This window comes from Oenanthe melanoleuca, chromosome 4A, assembly GCF_029582105.1.
Source record: "Oenanthe melanoleuca isolate GR-GAL-2019-014 chromosome 4A, OMel1.0, whole genome shotgun sequence".
Taxonomy (NCBI): domain Eukaryota; kingdom Metazoa; phylum Chordata; class Aves; order Passeriformes; family Muscicapidae; genus Oenanthe; species Oenanthe melanoleuca.
Window position 1 is genome coordinate 12,463,203 of NC_079338.1, and position 15,887 is coordinate 12,479,089.

The 15,887-nt window shown below is 52.7% G+C and overlaps 1 protein-coding gene across 1 annotated transcript; it reads right to left on the reverse strand.

Annotated features, from left to right (window-relative positions):
• Positions 1 to 901: 901 nt before the first annotated feature.
• FRMD7 (FERM domain containing 7) lies at positions 902 to 14,066 on the reverse strand. The gene is made up of 13 exons (XM_056491383.1): positions 13,858 to 14,066; positions 13,056 to 13,218; positions 9,047 to 9,151; positions 8,729 to 8,771; positions 7,427 to 7,460; positions 6,679 to 6,776; positions 6,452 to 6,566; positions 6,138 to 6,285; positions 4,150 to 4,245; positions 3,714 to 3,877; positions 3,422 to 3,490; positions 3,253 to 3,328; positions 902 to 3,123 (listed from the first exon to the last, which is right to left on the reverse strand). Exons 2-13 carry the CDS (start codon positions 13,110 to 13,112, stop codon positions 2,110 to 2,112), a joined length of 2,019 nt encoding a protein of 672 aa, XP_056347358.1. The 5' UTR covers positions 13,113 to 13,218; positions 13,858 to 14,066; the 3' UTR covers positions 902 to 2,109.
• Positions 14,067 to 15,887: the final 1,821 nt, after the last annotated feature.

Sequence of the window (15,887 nt, forward strand, 5' to 3'; positions counted from 1 at the left end):
CAGTTTGTGTCACTTACTGATGAGCTGCTTTGTTCCTCTGCTATTGTTGACCATGTGTAGGATGTGCTGAGGCACAGTGCCCATGCTGTGCCCCAGTGCTCCCTAGTCCATGGAAAAATCCAAAAATAGTTCCCAAGTCCTTGTTTCTCCCTCAATGCTATTTTCCCAGCGTAGTCCTGAAGGCCAGATCTGGAAGTTCCTAAAGATTTGGGCAGGGTGTTTGTACAATGGGCTCTCTGGGACATGCTCAAGGTGTATGAACACATGCTTTGAGGAGCTAACAGTGATTGTGGATGTGTCCCAGGGCTGTGTGTGCAGCCTGTGTTTGAAACACTGCTGCTTTTTTTAACCCTCTACCAAATTTCCCACAGACTGTCATTCTTAAATGTTGTACTGAGTGGTGATTCTTCCTATTTCCAAGGTGCAGAGCTTTGGGAATGGGGCAGAAACAACCCTCTAGCCAGAAATATTTGCCCTTTTATCAGTAGAACACGTTCCAGAGCAGCATGAGGGATCTCTGTAGTTCACAGCTTCACACAGGGTAACTAGGAGCAGAAGCAAACCTTACAATGTACTCACTTGTTGGGCTAATGCATTTCTTTGGGCAACCAACCAAAAATGTGGCTGTTTTCAGCAGTGTTCAGGGATCTCCACAAGTCTCCCCAGTTGCTGGGGCAGCCAAGGCATAGAGGGAGCCAGGAAGCAAAGCAGGAGAGGGAAACCTTGGAGCACTGAGGGAAGATCCTGAGCTGGGAGGCACAGGGCAAAGGGCTGGAGGAGGTGCTGGTGGTGCCTGCAGGACAGGAGGTGCAGAGCTCACAGGGCAGAAGGAGGAACTCAAAACTCCATTGCAACTGATTTTATTTGTCACCTTCTGAAACAGAGGACAGCAACATGCAGAGTGAGCCGGACCCATCAACCCAGTTCTTTCTACATTTGAATTTATTTTTTTGGTCCCAACTCCTGTGTTTCTGAAATCCTTCTAGCAGGCTGCAGTAATTTCTCCACTGTGGATTTTCTGGGCTGTCCCTCTGCTTAGTCATGTCCTACAAAGACTTACAGAGTTGTTCTTAAAGAAAATTATCAAGATCCACCCCCTAAAATCTTATAGAGGTATCATCATTCTCAAGATTTCTGAGTATATTTCATATAGGTTTAGGGTAATAATAATTTTTTTTAATGAAAATACTTCCCAGAAGCTGCCTGTTCCTTTCCTACCTGCCCCTGATAACTTTTTTTCCCATTCTGCTTAACTGAGGACACATTTGGGGAGCAAAGGACCCCAAAGAACCCCCTTACACATCGCTCTCCCTCAGATTTAAGCAGAGCACTGAGGTACTGGGGCTGTCATGGTGCTGACAGAAGGTGATAGCTGATGTGCCTAAGCAAAGCACAGTTAGAGAATATGAACCCACTTTCCAGTGCTCCCCATGGGGTGTTTCTAAAAGCTTGACAAGCATTACTGAGATATTTCTGAAGAAGGATAATCCTCTAAACTGGCCAGGGAAAAGACAGCCACACAGAGCCTTGTTTTCGAGTGTCAGGTGCTCCCTGCAGCACTGAGGGAGGTGAGGCAGGTGGAGGAGATGGGATCTGTGCTGGGGTTTTGTCCTGCCTACATGGCATCAGCTGGAGGAGCAGGCTCCCAAAAAGATCTTGCTCCTTTCCGAAAGGGCCTGAAACACCCTTCCCTCCAGTGTGCTTCCCTGCAGCTGGGACAAGCAGTGGCTGGAACCATTCTGTGAGAAGTCTCCCTTTTTCTCCCTCCCCTCAAAGAAGACTCCAGCAGCTGAGCTCCGAGCATCAGCTTGGGCAGGACATCAGGGTTTAGCAGGGCTTTGGGAGGTCCCTGGCTGAAGAAGACCCCTCTCTCTCAAAGTGTGGTGGCAGAGGTGAACCGGCTACCAAGTGTGGTACAGGGGTTGAGCACTTCCGAACACACACCCCCGATGCCCATTAACACATCCTCTATAGCTAAGAGCACTCACACAACACAATCCCATCAATGTTTCATAAGCTGTAAGCAGACCTGCCAACAAAGAGTGTCACCATTCTTTGACCCTGGGTCAGCACCGGCCACCTCTGCTCCCTCTGGCCGGTATCAGGCACCTAGGTGAAGTACTTGGAGGTCCCTCTGGAAATCCTCTCTCCGGCAGCGCTGGTGGCCAAGGACAGCTCCTCATCCTCCTCGCTGAGCTGGAGGCTGCCCGAGGAGAGGCGCAGGCGGGCCATGGGCGAGCGCAGCACGCGGCCGTAGCGCGGGCAGCAGTCGGCGGCCAGCAGCTCCGACTCCGAGTCGCTGGACTCGGTGCTGCTGCCCAGGTAGCGCTCGGAGCGCCGCGGGCCCGGAGCCAGCCCTGCCTGGGCTGGGACGTGCCAAAACACTCCCCCTCTCCGACTGCTGAGCGCAGGGCACGGCCCCAGGGGCCTGAACTCCGAGCCGTAGGGGAAGCGGATGGTTTTCATGTCCGACTGGCTCCAGGAGCGCTTGGGAGGCTGCTCCTGCAGGCCGAAATCGAAGGAGCGAGCCAGGGCCCTGTTCTCCCGCGCCGTGCCCGCGGCCATGGCCGTGCCTGCCGCCTCTCGGTGGAGCTGGGCCCCGCTCGGGCCCTGCCCGGGGGGCTTCGCTGCCCCGGGGCCGCTTGTCCCGGCCGCTCCCGCCGTGTGCTCGCCAGGGGCCAGCGCGGGGCAGGCGGGCTGCGCGGCCCTGTCCGGACAGAGGAGCACGGCGGGCGCCACAGCCAGGGGACAGGGCACATCCGTGTACACCAGCGGCCGGGCGCTCACGTCCCGCATGTTGCCCACGGAGGTGCTTTTGCTGTTCGCAGCGAACTGGTGGTGGGGCCGGAAGGATGTCAAGGGATTCCTGGCTCCGAAGAGGTCGATGGGCTCCCACGCCCGCTCCATCTCGAGCTCGGCGTAGAGCAGGGGGAAGGCAGACGAGCTTTTGGAGTGGGGCAGGAAGGTGGGGGATGCTTCGGGCTTGGAGCGGTCCAGCTCGGCGGCAAAGGTCACCTCCATGGTGGAGCTGCGGCGGCGGCTGTCCAGGCTGGGCTCGGAGCCGTGCACTCCGTTGGCGTGGTAGGAGCCCCGGCTGCCGTAGGCCAGGCGCAGCTCCTCCACCTGGCAGGGCACACAGGGCAGGGGTGGGAAGGGGCACCCGGCGCTGAGGGTCTGGCTTGAGCTCCTCCAGCCGGGGCAGCAATGCCAAGACCTCGGCACAGAGTTATTGGTGGTGCCACGGGGACTTACCTGCTTGGATACATCCGTCAGGAGGTCCGGGGAGGAGCGGCACTGCCTCTCATCGTAGCGGGATGTGTAGTGTTTCCTGCAGGACAAGAGCACGGGTAGGTGTATGGCCGGGAGGGTCCTTCCCCTCTCCAAATCCCCCCAGGCACTGCCCCCCCCCATGCCCCGGTACCTCTCGAAGGGCAGGCTCTTCATCTTAGCCTTCCTCCCGTGCTCCAGCAGCTGCCGCTGAGTCCTCCCACTGCAGCGTGCAGGGAGAAATGTGAGCAGCAGCATCAGCCCCAGCCCTGGGCAGGCTTTGTGCCCCTCGTGAGGGGAGGCAGCAGGACTGAAGCAGGGGGCTCTCCAGGAGAAGCAGCTGTTATCATCCCCTCAGATTCAGACAGGGCCGACTAAAAGGGAGGCTCAGAGCCATCCCCAGGCCTTTCCCAGCCCCAGCAGTTTGGGTTTCCCTGGGAATATACCTGTAGCGAAAGCTGGAGCCCTTGCTGCACAGAAGGGCTTTGGGCTTTGACTTGGGCTCTTCAGAGAGCCTGAAGAAGGCATGGTACTCCACACAAGTCTTCCAGAAGGCTTTGCAGGTGTCCCTGCTCGCCATAGTGAACTCCAGCGTGTCCTTGCACAGTGCCTGTGTGCCAGAGACAAGACAAGGGGTAGGGAGCAGGGGACAAGCTCTGCCATTCGCCCTCCTGATCCCACAGGGTCTGTCAGTGGCTCCAGGCAGGGCACTGTCACCTCGCTGGGGACACAGGAGCAGCTCGTCGCCCTCAAGGAGCACCAGGAGCACACTCATGAGCAGCAGGAATGGATTTTACTCAAAATTGGGATTTTGTATGGCTGACCTTCCATCCACAGCTTTTTGCTCTTGAGCCCAGCAGCTGCCTGTGCCATGGAACTTACAGAGATGTTTGCATGGAGCTTGATGAGAAAATGCTTCCTCTTGAAACTCAGTTTGCGGATTTTGGACCAGTTGAAGGTGTTGATCTTTGTATTACCCTGCAAAGACAAACACAGCAATTACAGCTTGATGGGACAACCTGTAAATACAGAAATGCAGTGGGACAAGGCCTAAGCTCACAAGACACTGCATCAGACTCCAATGCAGCTCTTGGAGCTGGGCTCTGGGGAAAGGGTGCTGGAGTTTGGTGTTCAACACTCCATCAGCTGGTTCTACAAGTAGAAATTGAGGTTCAGGTCTTAACTCTGCTTGCTGAAGCTCTTTGCAAAATCCATGATCCCCAGTCAAATCTAAGAGAGGTCAAGGGAGGGAGTTCAATCTGTGCCAGCTGAAATACCCTGTGAGTTAAGGCAGAATCAGCACCTCAAAGAAATAATATTCTCCCTTCCTTTGCTAGGAAGTGTAGCAGTGCTCAGCTCACCCACACACCTTTAGACCAGGTTTAAGCAGGCTGCAAGCACACTTTACCATATTGTTATTATTTTTCATTAGGTTAGATGCAGACACAAAACACTGATGCCATGGCAGAACCAGGGAAAATCATGTTACTCCACTCTGTGGCACCAGGACCCTCTCAGCTTTCCAGGAGAGCCCAGATTTTAATGGGCTCACAGATGCTCTAATCATCCATGAGGGGTGTTTATGACTGAATAAATAACCAGGTCTGGCAGCACTAATTACCAACAGCAGACCCACAGCTAGGTTTTATGTTTGGGTTTGTTTTTTTTTACTTTTTTCTTGCTGTGACAAGATGTTCCCAGGTTGAAATCAGCCGGTGTGGGAGCAGAGGAAGTCTGTATTTACCGTGCAGCTCGGCCGTGATTACAGCGTTATGTAATTGCACAGACGTGGGGGGCTATTTTCGCTGGAAGATTACACAGTGAGCACATGTGACAGAGCCGTGGAACCTGTGCTGCTCACAGGGCCACCACCGGGACAAGGGCCAGCAGGGCCGGGCGGGTTCGGTGGCACCAGCGAGTGCTGGGAGGGCAGTGGGGCGGAGTCCCAGAGCATCGCCTTCCCCGCCGCGGTCTGTGAGCACCTGCCCTCTTTTTGGGAGGATCTGGGGAGCTCAAAGGGGAGAATGGTCACCCCCGGCTGGAGGGGCAACCCCGCCTGGGTGCTGGCAGTGCAGTCCCGGATTCACCCGCAGCACCAGCACCCCCATGTGTGTCACAGCATGATCTGGGTCCGGGCTCACCCGCAGCACCCCCATGTGTGTCACAGCATGATCTGGGTCCGGGCTCACCCGCAGCACCCCCATGTGTGTCACAGCATGATCTGGGTCCGGCTCACCCGCAGCACCAGCATCCCCATGTGTGTCACAGCATGATCTGGGTCCGCCTCACCCGCAGCACCCCCATGTGTGTCACAGCATGATCTGGGTCCGCCTCACCCGCAGCACCCCCATGTGTGTCACAGCATGATCTGGGTCCGGGTTCACCCGCAGCACCCCCATGTGTGTCACAGCATGATCTGGGTCCGGGTTCACCCGCAGCACCCCCATGTGTGTCACAGCATGATCTGGGTCCGGCTCACCCGCAGCACCCCTATGTGTGTCACAGCATGATCTGGGTCCGGGTTCACCCGCAGCACCCCCATGTGTGTCACAGCATGATCTGGGTCCGCCTCACCCGCAGCACCCCCATGTGTGTCACAGCATGATCTGGGTCCGGCTCACCCGCAGCACCAGCACCCCCATGTGTGTCACAGCATGATCTGGGTCCGGCTCACCCGCAGCACCAGCACCCCCATGTGTGTCACAGCATGATCTGGGTCCGCCTCACCCGCAGCACCCCCATGTGTGTCACAGCATGATCTGGGTCTGGGTTCACCCGCAGCACCCCCATGTGTGTCACAGCATGATCTGGGTCCGGGTTCACCCGCAGCACCCCCATGTGTGTCACGGCATGATCTGGGTCCGGCTCACCCGCAGCACCAGCACCCCCATGTGTGTCACGGCCAGGTTGATCTGGGTCCCCTCCCCGTCGCTGGCGGGGTGCGGGCGGATCCCGTACATCTCCAGCTTCCTGGCCACGTCCAGCAGCTGAGCATCCGACTCGGCCGGCGTCTTCCCTCTGGAGACACACACACACAGGAAGCAGCAGGAGTGAGAAGGCAGACGCTGAAATGGGCTGGGAAAATGGCATTTTGTAGGGGCACATGCTGGCATCACACCCACCCCACTGCCAGCCCTGCCCGCTGGTGGGAACATGGTGGGGAAATCCACCGGAGCAGCCTCACCTGTGTCTCCGGTGGTAGTGCATGATCTTGTTGTCCAGGTACTCCTGGTTGGGCAGGTACCTGTGCGTGGCCAGGTGCTGCTGGTCTGTCTCCTCGTGGAAGTCGCCCAGCTCGGCTTTGGGACGGGGGAGAGAGGGGTCAGACAGTGAGGGGTCAGGGCAGGGGAAGCCCTGGCTGCGCAGCTGGCCCAGGGAAGGGCCTGTCCCTGCAGGCAGCCCCGTCCTTACACTGCAGCAGGTGGGAGACCAGCAGCGCCGCGCTCTTGTCACTGCAGGGCAGCCGCCCCTGGGCCAGGTCCTTCTTGATCTGCAGGGTGAAGAGGTACCTGTGGGGGGCACAGGAGCATGGCCTGGGGGGAACTGGCTGCTGGGCTGAGCCAGGAGGGCCGTGCTGTTCCCAGATCCCAACCCATGGCACCACATCTGCAGGGTCACAGGATGAGCGTGCAGCCCCTGCAGAAGGGCACCACGACCAGCATGTCCCTGTCACTGAAATGCTCATTAGTAGATTCCAAAATTAACATTCCTTTCTTTTTTGGAGGGCATTTGCCTCTATTGGGTCTGATGTTCTGCAAAAGCACTGTCTTGGTTTTATTCTTAGTCCCTGTTTGCAATGCTTTCTCTAAAATTATAAAAGCTAACAATGTCATTTTTAAAAATAAAACTAAAGTTGTTCTTTCAGAACGCTGCTCAAGGCAGGAGCTAGACTGAGCAGTCAGACTCTGTGCCCAACTGCTGAAGTGTTTGGCAGTGAACAAATTGCAGCCTCCTAAGAAGGCTGATCCTTCAAGTGGATTGTGTTTAAAAACAGAGGATCAAGAAAAGATATTATCTGGTTTTGTTCTGTAAAGCATAATACTTAGGATGCTTAGGATAACCACTGCTCACAGACAGGCTGGAGTGGATGAGGATAGAGAATTAACACTGCAAAAACACAGAACTGTGTGGTAAGAGGGTAATAAAACAAGCACTGTACCTGGTCAGTTCTTCTCTCAGGTGGCCGGGGTCCACTGGGAAAAATTTCACCATAAATTTGAAAAGAACCTCCTTAGGATCTTAAAACACAACATCTTCATAAGTTTTCTTTTACATGTCTATTGAGAACATTTACAACTCTCTTCACACATGCTGCCTCCTTACAGAGTAAATGATCTGGACCCTTACAAATCAGGGCCTACAGCCTGCCCCCCAAAACCAGCATGCCCAGGCCCTCAGTATTACCAATGGATGCAAACAGGGATTTGGGTATCTAAAGAATACTAAAGAGAAAAATGCCCTCGGAATTTTTTAAATTGCAAAAATCCCTGTTGGGGGTGGTTTCCATGAAATGGGGCCAGGGAGCATGGCCAGAGCCTTGGTGTGGTTGCCATCACTGGGGCTGTGTGTTAAACTCAGCCCTCCAAGCACTTGGGAGGCAACAACTCCATAGGAGGCTGCTTGGGCAAAGGTTTTTTTGTGGGATGAGAGAGAACAAGGAGCCAAGCCCAAGGCAAAGTGTGTGGAGGGAGGGAGGCAATTATGTAAGCAGCAGTGTCACAGAACACCCTGGGATGGCTCAGAGGGACAGGCCAGAAGGCACTTGGTAAAGGAAATAGGTGCCTGCAACAATTCCATTTGTGGTGCACCCAGAAAGGGAAGGTTCCTAGCCAGGCTTTCCCCTTTCAGGGAAATTCATGCAAACTCTGCTCTGCAGCCTCCCCATGCAGCCATGGCAAACACTGGGGTCATGGCCCCAAGCTCTCAGTCACCTCCCAGCTGTACTGGGGAAAATATTATGGGGATGGAAAGAGGCCTGTGCTGAAAGCAGCACTGTGTTAACAGCAGCCATGGCCATGGCTCAGGAGGCTGGGCCTGGATCCAGGTCGGCTCTGCTGATCTCCGTGGGGCTGGGGAGGAGCTGCAGGCAGAGGAGACACCCTGCCCCTGCCAGGTGCCTGGGCTGCTCTGAGCTGCAAAGGGGAAAGGAGGGCAGTGCCTGTCACACTGCCAGCATGGCCACACAGCCACCCTGCCCCTCTGCCAAGCTGTCAGGTTATTAACAGCTCCAGCCTAAAATGGTGCAGATACCAGATTGCTAAGGCAGCAGTGTTTCCATGGGATTTTGTATGGACTGAGGTGTCCTTGCAAACAATCCCACCCAGCTTCACCCTCTAAAATGAGCCTGGTTAAGGGCTGGAAGCCAGAGATCCTGTCCACAAGCAGCAACACTGCATGAACGTGTCTGTGCTAGATTCTCACTGGGAGTGATTTATAAGAATTCTATTCTTGAAATACTTACTTTTAACTTGCTTTGTTATGGGTTTTAGTGGTTCCAACCAGACCTGAAATAAGGCAATGAAGAGCTGGGTAAATAAACAGCACAAGAGATGAAGAATAAAAGCAGCAGCATGGTAGAATGCAACATGAAAATGTTGGCCAGCTTGGCAGCTGTGACAATGAATTGTAGATATCACTGGGGCTTGTGGCTCCCTGCCTAACTCCCATTTTCAGGGATTTTCTGCCGTCATGGCAAAACTTTCTATTTAATTTTCCATTTGGAATTTCAGGGAGGTGCTAATAATCCCCCAACCATGCAGGCAATGTCAGCTCCACTCACCTGGTTCCCAGCCTGGCTGTGAAACTCCAGCCCAAAGTACTCCTTCTCCACAAGGTTGAGGTGGCTGCAGGTGAGGTTGAAGAGCCCTTTTCCACAGGATTTTTGCTGGCAAACAAGCAGAGCACAGAGGAAGCAGGTTAGGCAATGCTGGCAGCAGCCCTGATGGCATTTCATAGAGATGGGGAGAACCTTCAGCTCCCTTCCTTCACCCCTTTCCTGACCATGCAGCAGCAAAATCTTATTCAATAAATGCTGTTGGCTTCAGCATGTACAGCAGGATGTTGTACAGGATGCTGCTGTGTTCCCTGCTTTTGGAAATCAGATTCCTTCCCATCACTTCTTTATTACGGAACATAAACCAGAAAGGAGAGCAAGAGAAAACAAACCATGTTTTGACTCACTCTTTGCAACTATCACTGTCTGGACAATTCTGCCCCTGGCAAACCAGTGAGTGACCCCCCAGGAGAAGCACCTGAAGCAGGGACAGCCATGGCAAACGTGCTGAATTCAGAGCCAAGGGGAGCAGACCTCAAACCTGTGCAGTGAGTCCTGTGCCCCAAGAGCTGGGGATGAGCTGCTATGGTTAGTGGTAATTAACAGCAATAGGACAGAGATCCTGTGCCATGGGCTCTGACTCATCCCTGGGCTTTAGCAATATGAATTAAGTGGTGCCACATGCTGATAAGGGAAGCCAGGCTGTAGTTATTCCCAGTAAACAGAAACACTTGGAGGGTGTTTTCTTGACTTGCTGCCATACTGTATGACCTGGCTGGAGAACAAACCAGGAGGCCCTGACTCTGGAAAATGCCCAGAAAGCACCAGAAATTAAAATGGCAGGGACCCACCCCAACAAAACTCTGATGCACCTTCACCAGCTTGTGAAAAGCAGACCAAAAAGAAGGGTTATTGCAAAAGCAGAGATCAGAGAGGCCAGGTTAGACAGCTGCTAAATTATGGCATGTTGGGTGATGGGGGGGAAGGCAGGCTGCAGCTCCCTGTGGCAGTGGCTGTCCCCAGCAGGGACGGGAGGGACCTGGCTGCTGGTGGTGATGCACACTAATAACCACCTTTCAGGGCTTCTCCTGGGATGAAATTGCTGGCTCTGTGCTGAAAGGCTGCAGAAAAGTGATAGCATAATAACAACATTCACTCTGCAGCACTCCCAGTTCTCCCCAAAATTACTGGATCACAAGGGTAATTAAAAAAAATTATAAACGTTTTTTTTCCAAGCTAGAATTTTCTAGCATGAAAGGCCTTGGCCTTTGTCAGGCAGCCAGGAAAGACAAGGATTTCTTACTGGGTTATTACCTTCCATATGCCTGCTGGGAGCAACCCACTCTGCTCCAAGCCCAGCAGTGCCCAGGGACAGGAGCAGCCCAAACCCAGGGAAACCTGCTGTCTGGGAGACACAGCCCTGCTGCTGCAGGGGATGCTCTAGAAGCAGAGCCTTTCTCTTGCAGAGTGTTGCTTGCAGGTGTCCTGGGCTGGGTTTTAGGGTGCTGAGGCCAGTGCTTCCTCAAGCACTGGGGTACAGTCATGCTCAGCAGCAGCCACCAAGAGACAGAGGGGGCTCTGTGCTGGAGGAGCTCAGTGCAAGGCAGAAGCATGACCTGTGAGGCTGTCTGGGGCTGTCCAAGCCTACAGTGCCCCTGAGAATGTGCAGGGCCAGGGGAGCACCCACAGGCAGAAACCCCAGAGCAGAAGGTGAAAAGGAGAGGCTGCACTGGCCCTTCACTCCTTGGTGAAAGCATCTGGGACTGTGAGCAGAGTCAGAAAGCCAGAGGCACTGCCAGAGGTAGACAGCAACACGTGCAACATGTGGGACACACACAGCCCCATGTCCCCAAAGGGACCCTGGCAGCACCTGCAGTCCAACAGCAAAACCCATTTCTGCAGCATTCCCATAGGACAGGCTGCTACTCCCAGGGCAGTGGTTTAGGGCTGAGCAACAGCTCGTGGGATTTGGTGGGATCTTCTCCCTCCACCTTGGGAGGTGCCTGCCCTATCAGGTGTGCTGCAGCCAGCAGTGTCATGCACCAAAAGCCACCAGCCCTCAGCTCCCTGTGCCCTCTGCCACACACCTCCTGCCAAGGATTTCCCAGCCTTACAAGGGACACAGACCTCAGCAGACTCTGTTCTTCACTCAGCCTCAGCAGCTCGTTTTCCTGGCTTGTTTGGTTTGCCCAGCAGCCCCCCAGGCCCAGCATGGGGTGTTCAGCAGGGAGGGCACAGTGGGGACACTCAGAGATGTGCCAAGTCCCTTCCCTGCCTGCCCTGGGGGCTCAGATCTGTCATCCCAGGAACCATCTCCAGTGCTCAGCTGAAGGAAATCCTGGGAGCTCAGTGGTCCCAGCTGTCAGCAAGGATGCAGAGGGAGGCTGAAGCCTTCCTGGGTCAGCATCCAGCACCAGGAGAGGAGCTTGTTCTCATGCAAAGCAGCTGGAAATGAGACCTTGCTGCAGATGCCACGTGAGGCAGGTAGAGATGTTTGCACTGAGAATAAGGTGCAGGGGGAATCAGGCCCTCTGTGTTTTCTTGCTTTTGTCCTTTTCCCTCCCGTTATATGCAGTACTCCACATTCAAAAGAGCTTTCCAAAGTCAGGAGAGGTTTAGGAAGAGTTGCTTAAAATATCTGCTCAAAACTTAGCCCAAAGCACTCCTTTTATACTGGAGAAGTCACTAATTCAGCTTCTCATTTATCCCAGCCACACAGCAGCAGCAAATGCATGAAATGCCTAAAAGGGGTTTCCAATACCATTCCATGCTAAAAAAGGAAATGACCAGGAGTTCCTCTAATGGAAGCTATTTGCTGCAATAACATGTCGTGCAGAGCTATAGTGCTGTGTTTTGAGCAAATAAGAAAACAGAGATGGAAAAAAATGCAGCAACGTTGTACCAGAAGCATCTTTTGAATTGTGTCTCACTATGACCTGATCTAATCAATGGGGGGAGGAGGGGAAGGCATTTTAAAATTACTAGTCTCATTTTTAAGGATAGATTAATTAAAGTAAATCAAACAATTTCCATACTGTGTCAAAATATGGAATTGCTTTATAATCCTCTTTTGTGCAAAATACTTTCATAAAGAAATAGAGCTGTGCGTCTGAGAGGTCTCAGGCTGTGTTTTAAACCACAGAAGAGGAGAGTACAAGAAAAGCCACAGAACTTTAAAAAAAACCCCTTATTTTATATTAAATACTCTGCTCCCACAGGAGATGCAGGAAATCTACTTGAATTAGCTAATTCAATTAGCTACTGTGATTATCAAACCCTAATCAGCAGTAAATGTGCAATCACACTTGTAAAAGGATGTTTCTAACACACAGTTCAGACATACCTACTTTCTGTTATCTATACACATATGCATAAATTTAACATCATAGATATTAATATTTAACATTTTAAACCTAGTTCAGAGCTAGCATTTGTTAAATGTGAAGTATTAATCACAATGTGTTGGGGGACACTGCCATGCAGAAAATAAGACAGAGTTTTTCTCCTCAGCTATTCACAAAAACCACACACTTTTCTTTTTCAGCTGAATCCCAGGAAGAGATGTGTGCAGATGTTTCTCACCAGGGATAACCTGGACAAATATGCTATTTTTATTCTTTTCCCAGACTTTATTTCCTTGCTGAATGTTAACTCTGGCAGCCAGACAAATGAGAGGACTAGACATTTGTCAAGACCATCACCTCATATTAACTGATTTACTAAATATCACACCAGGTAAGAAAAGCCATTCCTCCTTCTTCATAAATAATGCCAATAACAAGAGACCATAAGAGTGTGTTGATACCAAAAACACTTACCAATTAATACTATAAATTTTCATTTTGAATTTGAGATTAATTTTCTTGTTTGCTTACTGGTTTTTTTTTGTTTGTTTTTTTTTTTTTTTTTTTAAGGCTGAAAACCAGAAGCTATCAGAGACCATGCAATCCTTCACAGCAGCAATGACTTAATAATTAACACCAAAAAAATCAGTAAGAATATGATACCCACTTACATCAACTACAAAGATCTTCTGGGAATCATCCAGGAACTGGACTTTGAGGTGCAGCATCCTCGAGCAGGCAGCTGGTGTGCAGCAGGCACGGCAGTCCTAGCAGTGTGAGCAGGGAGCAGGGAAGGGAGCCCTGACTCCTCTTGCACACAGAATTCCCTCTCAGCTGGATGGAGAAGGCTGCAGTCACAGATGTGGAGTGGAGGCTGGAGCAAACAAGCTGACTGCCTAAAAACTAATAATAAAACACCCCCAACAAACCAATACCTCCCTTGGTTTAAATGTCACCACTGCAATAAAAGATATTTTCTGCCTGTGAATTATGGGTGTATTAATAGGGGGAAGATTGGCAGTAATGGGGCTGAGATAAACACTCAGCTCTTACAGCTGGTGGTGAACAATGCCAGAACAAAGCAAGCCCATGCCTGGTACCACAGGGCTGGGGAGAAGAGCTGAGCATCCCTCCTGCCAAAGTCACCAGCAGTGAGTGCCACCCTTGCCCTGCTCTGCTGAAGGTGCACTGGAACAGCAGCTGGCTGGAGCTGTGCTGGCTCCATGGGGGGAGCAGATCGTGTCCTGTACACTGAGGGAGGTGTGGATGGGCTGGAGTGCTTCACCAGAGACTGGAAAATGTTTCCAACTGGACGTGAAACCAGTTGTGAGTCCTTCCTGGAGAGGCAGAGGAGAGCCTGCTCCTAATTCCCAGCTCACACTGGTTGAGCAGCTCAGTGAAGTCTCACAAGCCTTTGAGACAACCTGGTTCCCACTTCAGATCTGCAAAATCCATGTCCCACTCATCACTCACCCTCAGAGCCAGGCTCAGCCCAGGCTGCTGTGTGAGCCTTGCTTGGTGTGGTGGGTGCCTGGGGATGCTTCTCTGCCCCAGGTGCTGCAGGGCCACGAGGAGCTGTCTGACCCCTCTGGTTCCTCTCATCCATCAGAGACCACCTCACTGAGCTTCTGGGTGAAAGCAGCCTCTGGGCAGGAGCCCCCACTTCCAGGAATAAATGCCCTGAGCAGTGCCAAAGGCAGGCACTGGACTGGCATAGGGGACCATTATTGTTGCTGCTGAAAAAAGTCAGAACCACACACAATCCTGTAGGACCCAGAGTGACAGACACACGGCTCAGCAAACCAAAAAAGCCACATTCAGTGCTACAAAGATTTTGCTTGGTGCTTCCTTGGCTGTTTGTACTGAAAATTCCACTGTAAATCACTCCAGACCATTTGCCATGGCTTCTCTTGCACTTCCCAAATATTCCCAGGGATGTCCAGATGGAGGCTGTCAGGACAACACAGTAACTTGTCACCTCTGGTGCAGAGAGAAAAACCATAAAGCTTTTTATCCACAGAAAAATGTACAAGTCTTCTGCTAACCAGGACAGAAAGGAGCCTGAAAGTGAAAGCCAAGCTGCTTTTCCCTGTGAAGCTGCTGCACAAAGCAGCTGAGTCCATCGTGCTGCTCTGCCAGGAGGGGACAGCTGTGCCTGCACCATGCCAGGGACAAACTCCCAGCTCTGCACATGGCCCTGGGGTCTGAGCTCTTTGTGTCACAGGAGAGGGACAGCACCACGTACAACCATCCAGGGGGGCTGAGTGCACTTTCCCTCTGCAGTTTAAAATGTTTGTGCTGTCAAATGTTGAGAGGCACCAAGGAGAGGAGCAGCTCTCCTGCGATGGCTCTCACAGCAGAGGCACAGCTCTGCACTGGGAGCACGGTGGGGACACTGCACTGGCAGGAGGGATGGATGGGGTGCAGTAGAGGAGCCCCCAAAGCCCAGAAGAAGCCAAGTCTCTGCTACAGGCTTTCCTGGCATGCCAGGGGCACTGACCCTGCACTCCACAGATGCTGGTAGAAGCTGGGCACCGGCCAGCTGGGCTGTGAGTGGAAGAAAAGGTTTATTTCACTACCTTGCTATGAAGGAATAAGGCTGGTTTGGGCCAGACAGGACCTCAGACCACCCTATAAAGCTATCCATGGAGCCAGCATGGAGGCAGCAGCAGCAAACAGGATCAAACTCCATAGACAAGAACTTTTTGGCACAGGATACCAAAGGACAGCAAGAGATGTGGGACAAGCAAGATTTGCTTGGGGCATGGAGATTGTTGCAGTCTGAGCAGATGAGGAACCTGTTTAACCCCCACCTATCTCCTTCTGGAGGTGACTTGGGGGCCAGCAGGAGCAGCACACAAGGGGAGCACCAGGAGTAATTCCAGCTCTTGGTCTGAGCCAATGCCCAAGACCAGCCTGGTATGGATGTCCTCCTCATCTGCAGGGGCAGGGAATAATGTGAAAATGGTGCAGGAAAGCACAGAATCTGTGAAGGGAAACACGGCCATAGTGGCAGGTGGGGAGGGGACTCCAAGCAGCAGCATGGTGGAGTGAGCTCTGCTTCAGGGCTCCTTGCTCAGCCTGCTCAGCCCCTGATTTTAAATACTCTGGACCTTGCTGACACCATCCTGTGCTACACCAGCTCTTCCAGGAAGGACTTTGTTCCACCAAGTGCATCTGACCCCATATTAAGCTGGAGGCATTGTCTCAGTGTCTTCAGCCCCTCAAATACCCTGCAGCTTGCTGGAATGGACTGAGCAGAGCAAGAAAGAAGTTTCCTTTCTCCCAAACCCTGTTGCCCCTTTTTCCAAGGAATACTCACACTGATGTTTGGGCATTTCTCCCTTGTTCCCCATTGGTGCTGGAGCAGCCCACAGGACAGGGCAGAGAGCTGAGCACTGCAGCTACACCCTGCAGAGCCTCCTGGAATGGGGAGCCATTGTCACTGGGCAGCCAGTGAGCCAGTTCAGAGCTGCTGTCCTGGTTTGGGGCTGGGGATGGGC

Bases quoted from the DNA above. Each gene is read 5' to 3' on its own strand.
- FRMD7 (XM_056491383.1), bottom strand. From the start codon at position 13,112: ATGCTGCACCTCAAAGTCCAGTTCCTGGATGATTCCCAGAAGATCTTT. The intron at 6,777-7,426 runs GTACAGTGCTTG...TGCCCCCCACAG, and splicing joins CTGAGAGAAGAACTGACCAG to GTACCTCTTCACCCTGCAGA. The intron at 4,246-6,137 runs GTGAGCCGGACC...TTGTCTTTGCAG, and splicing joins TGGGGGTGCTGGTGCTGCGG to GGTAATACAAAGATCAACAC.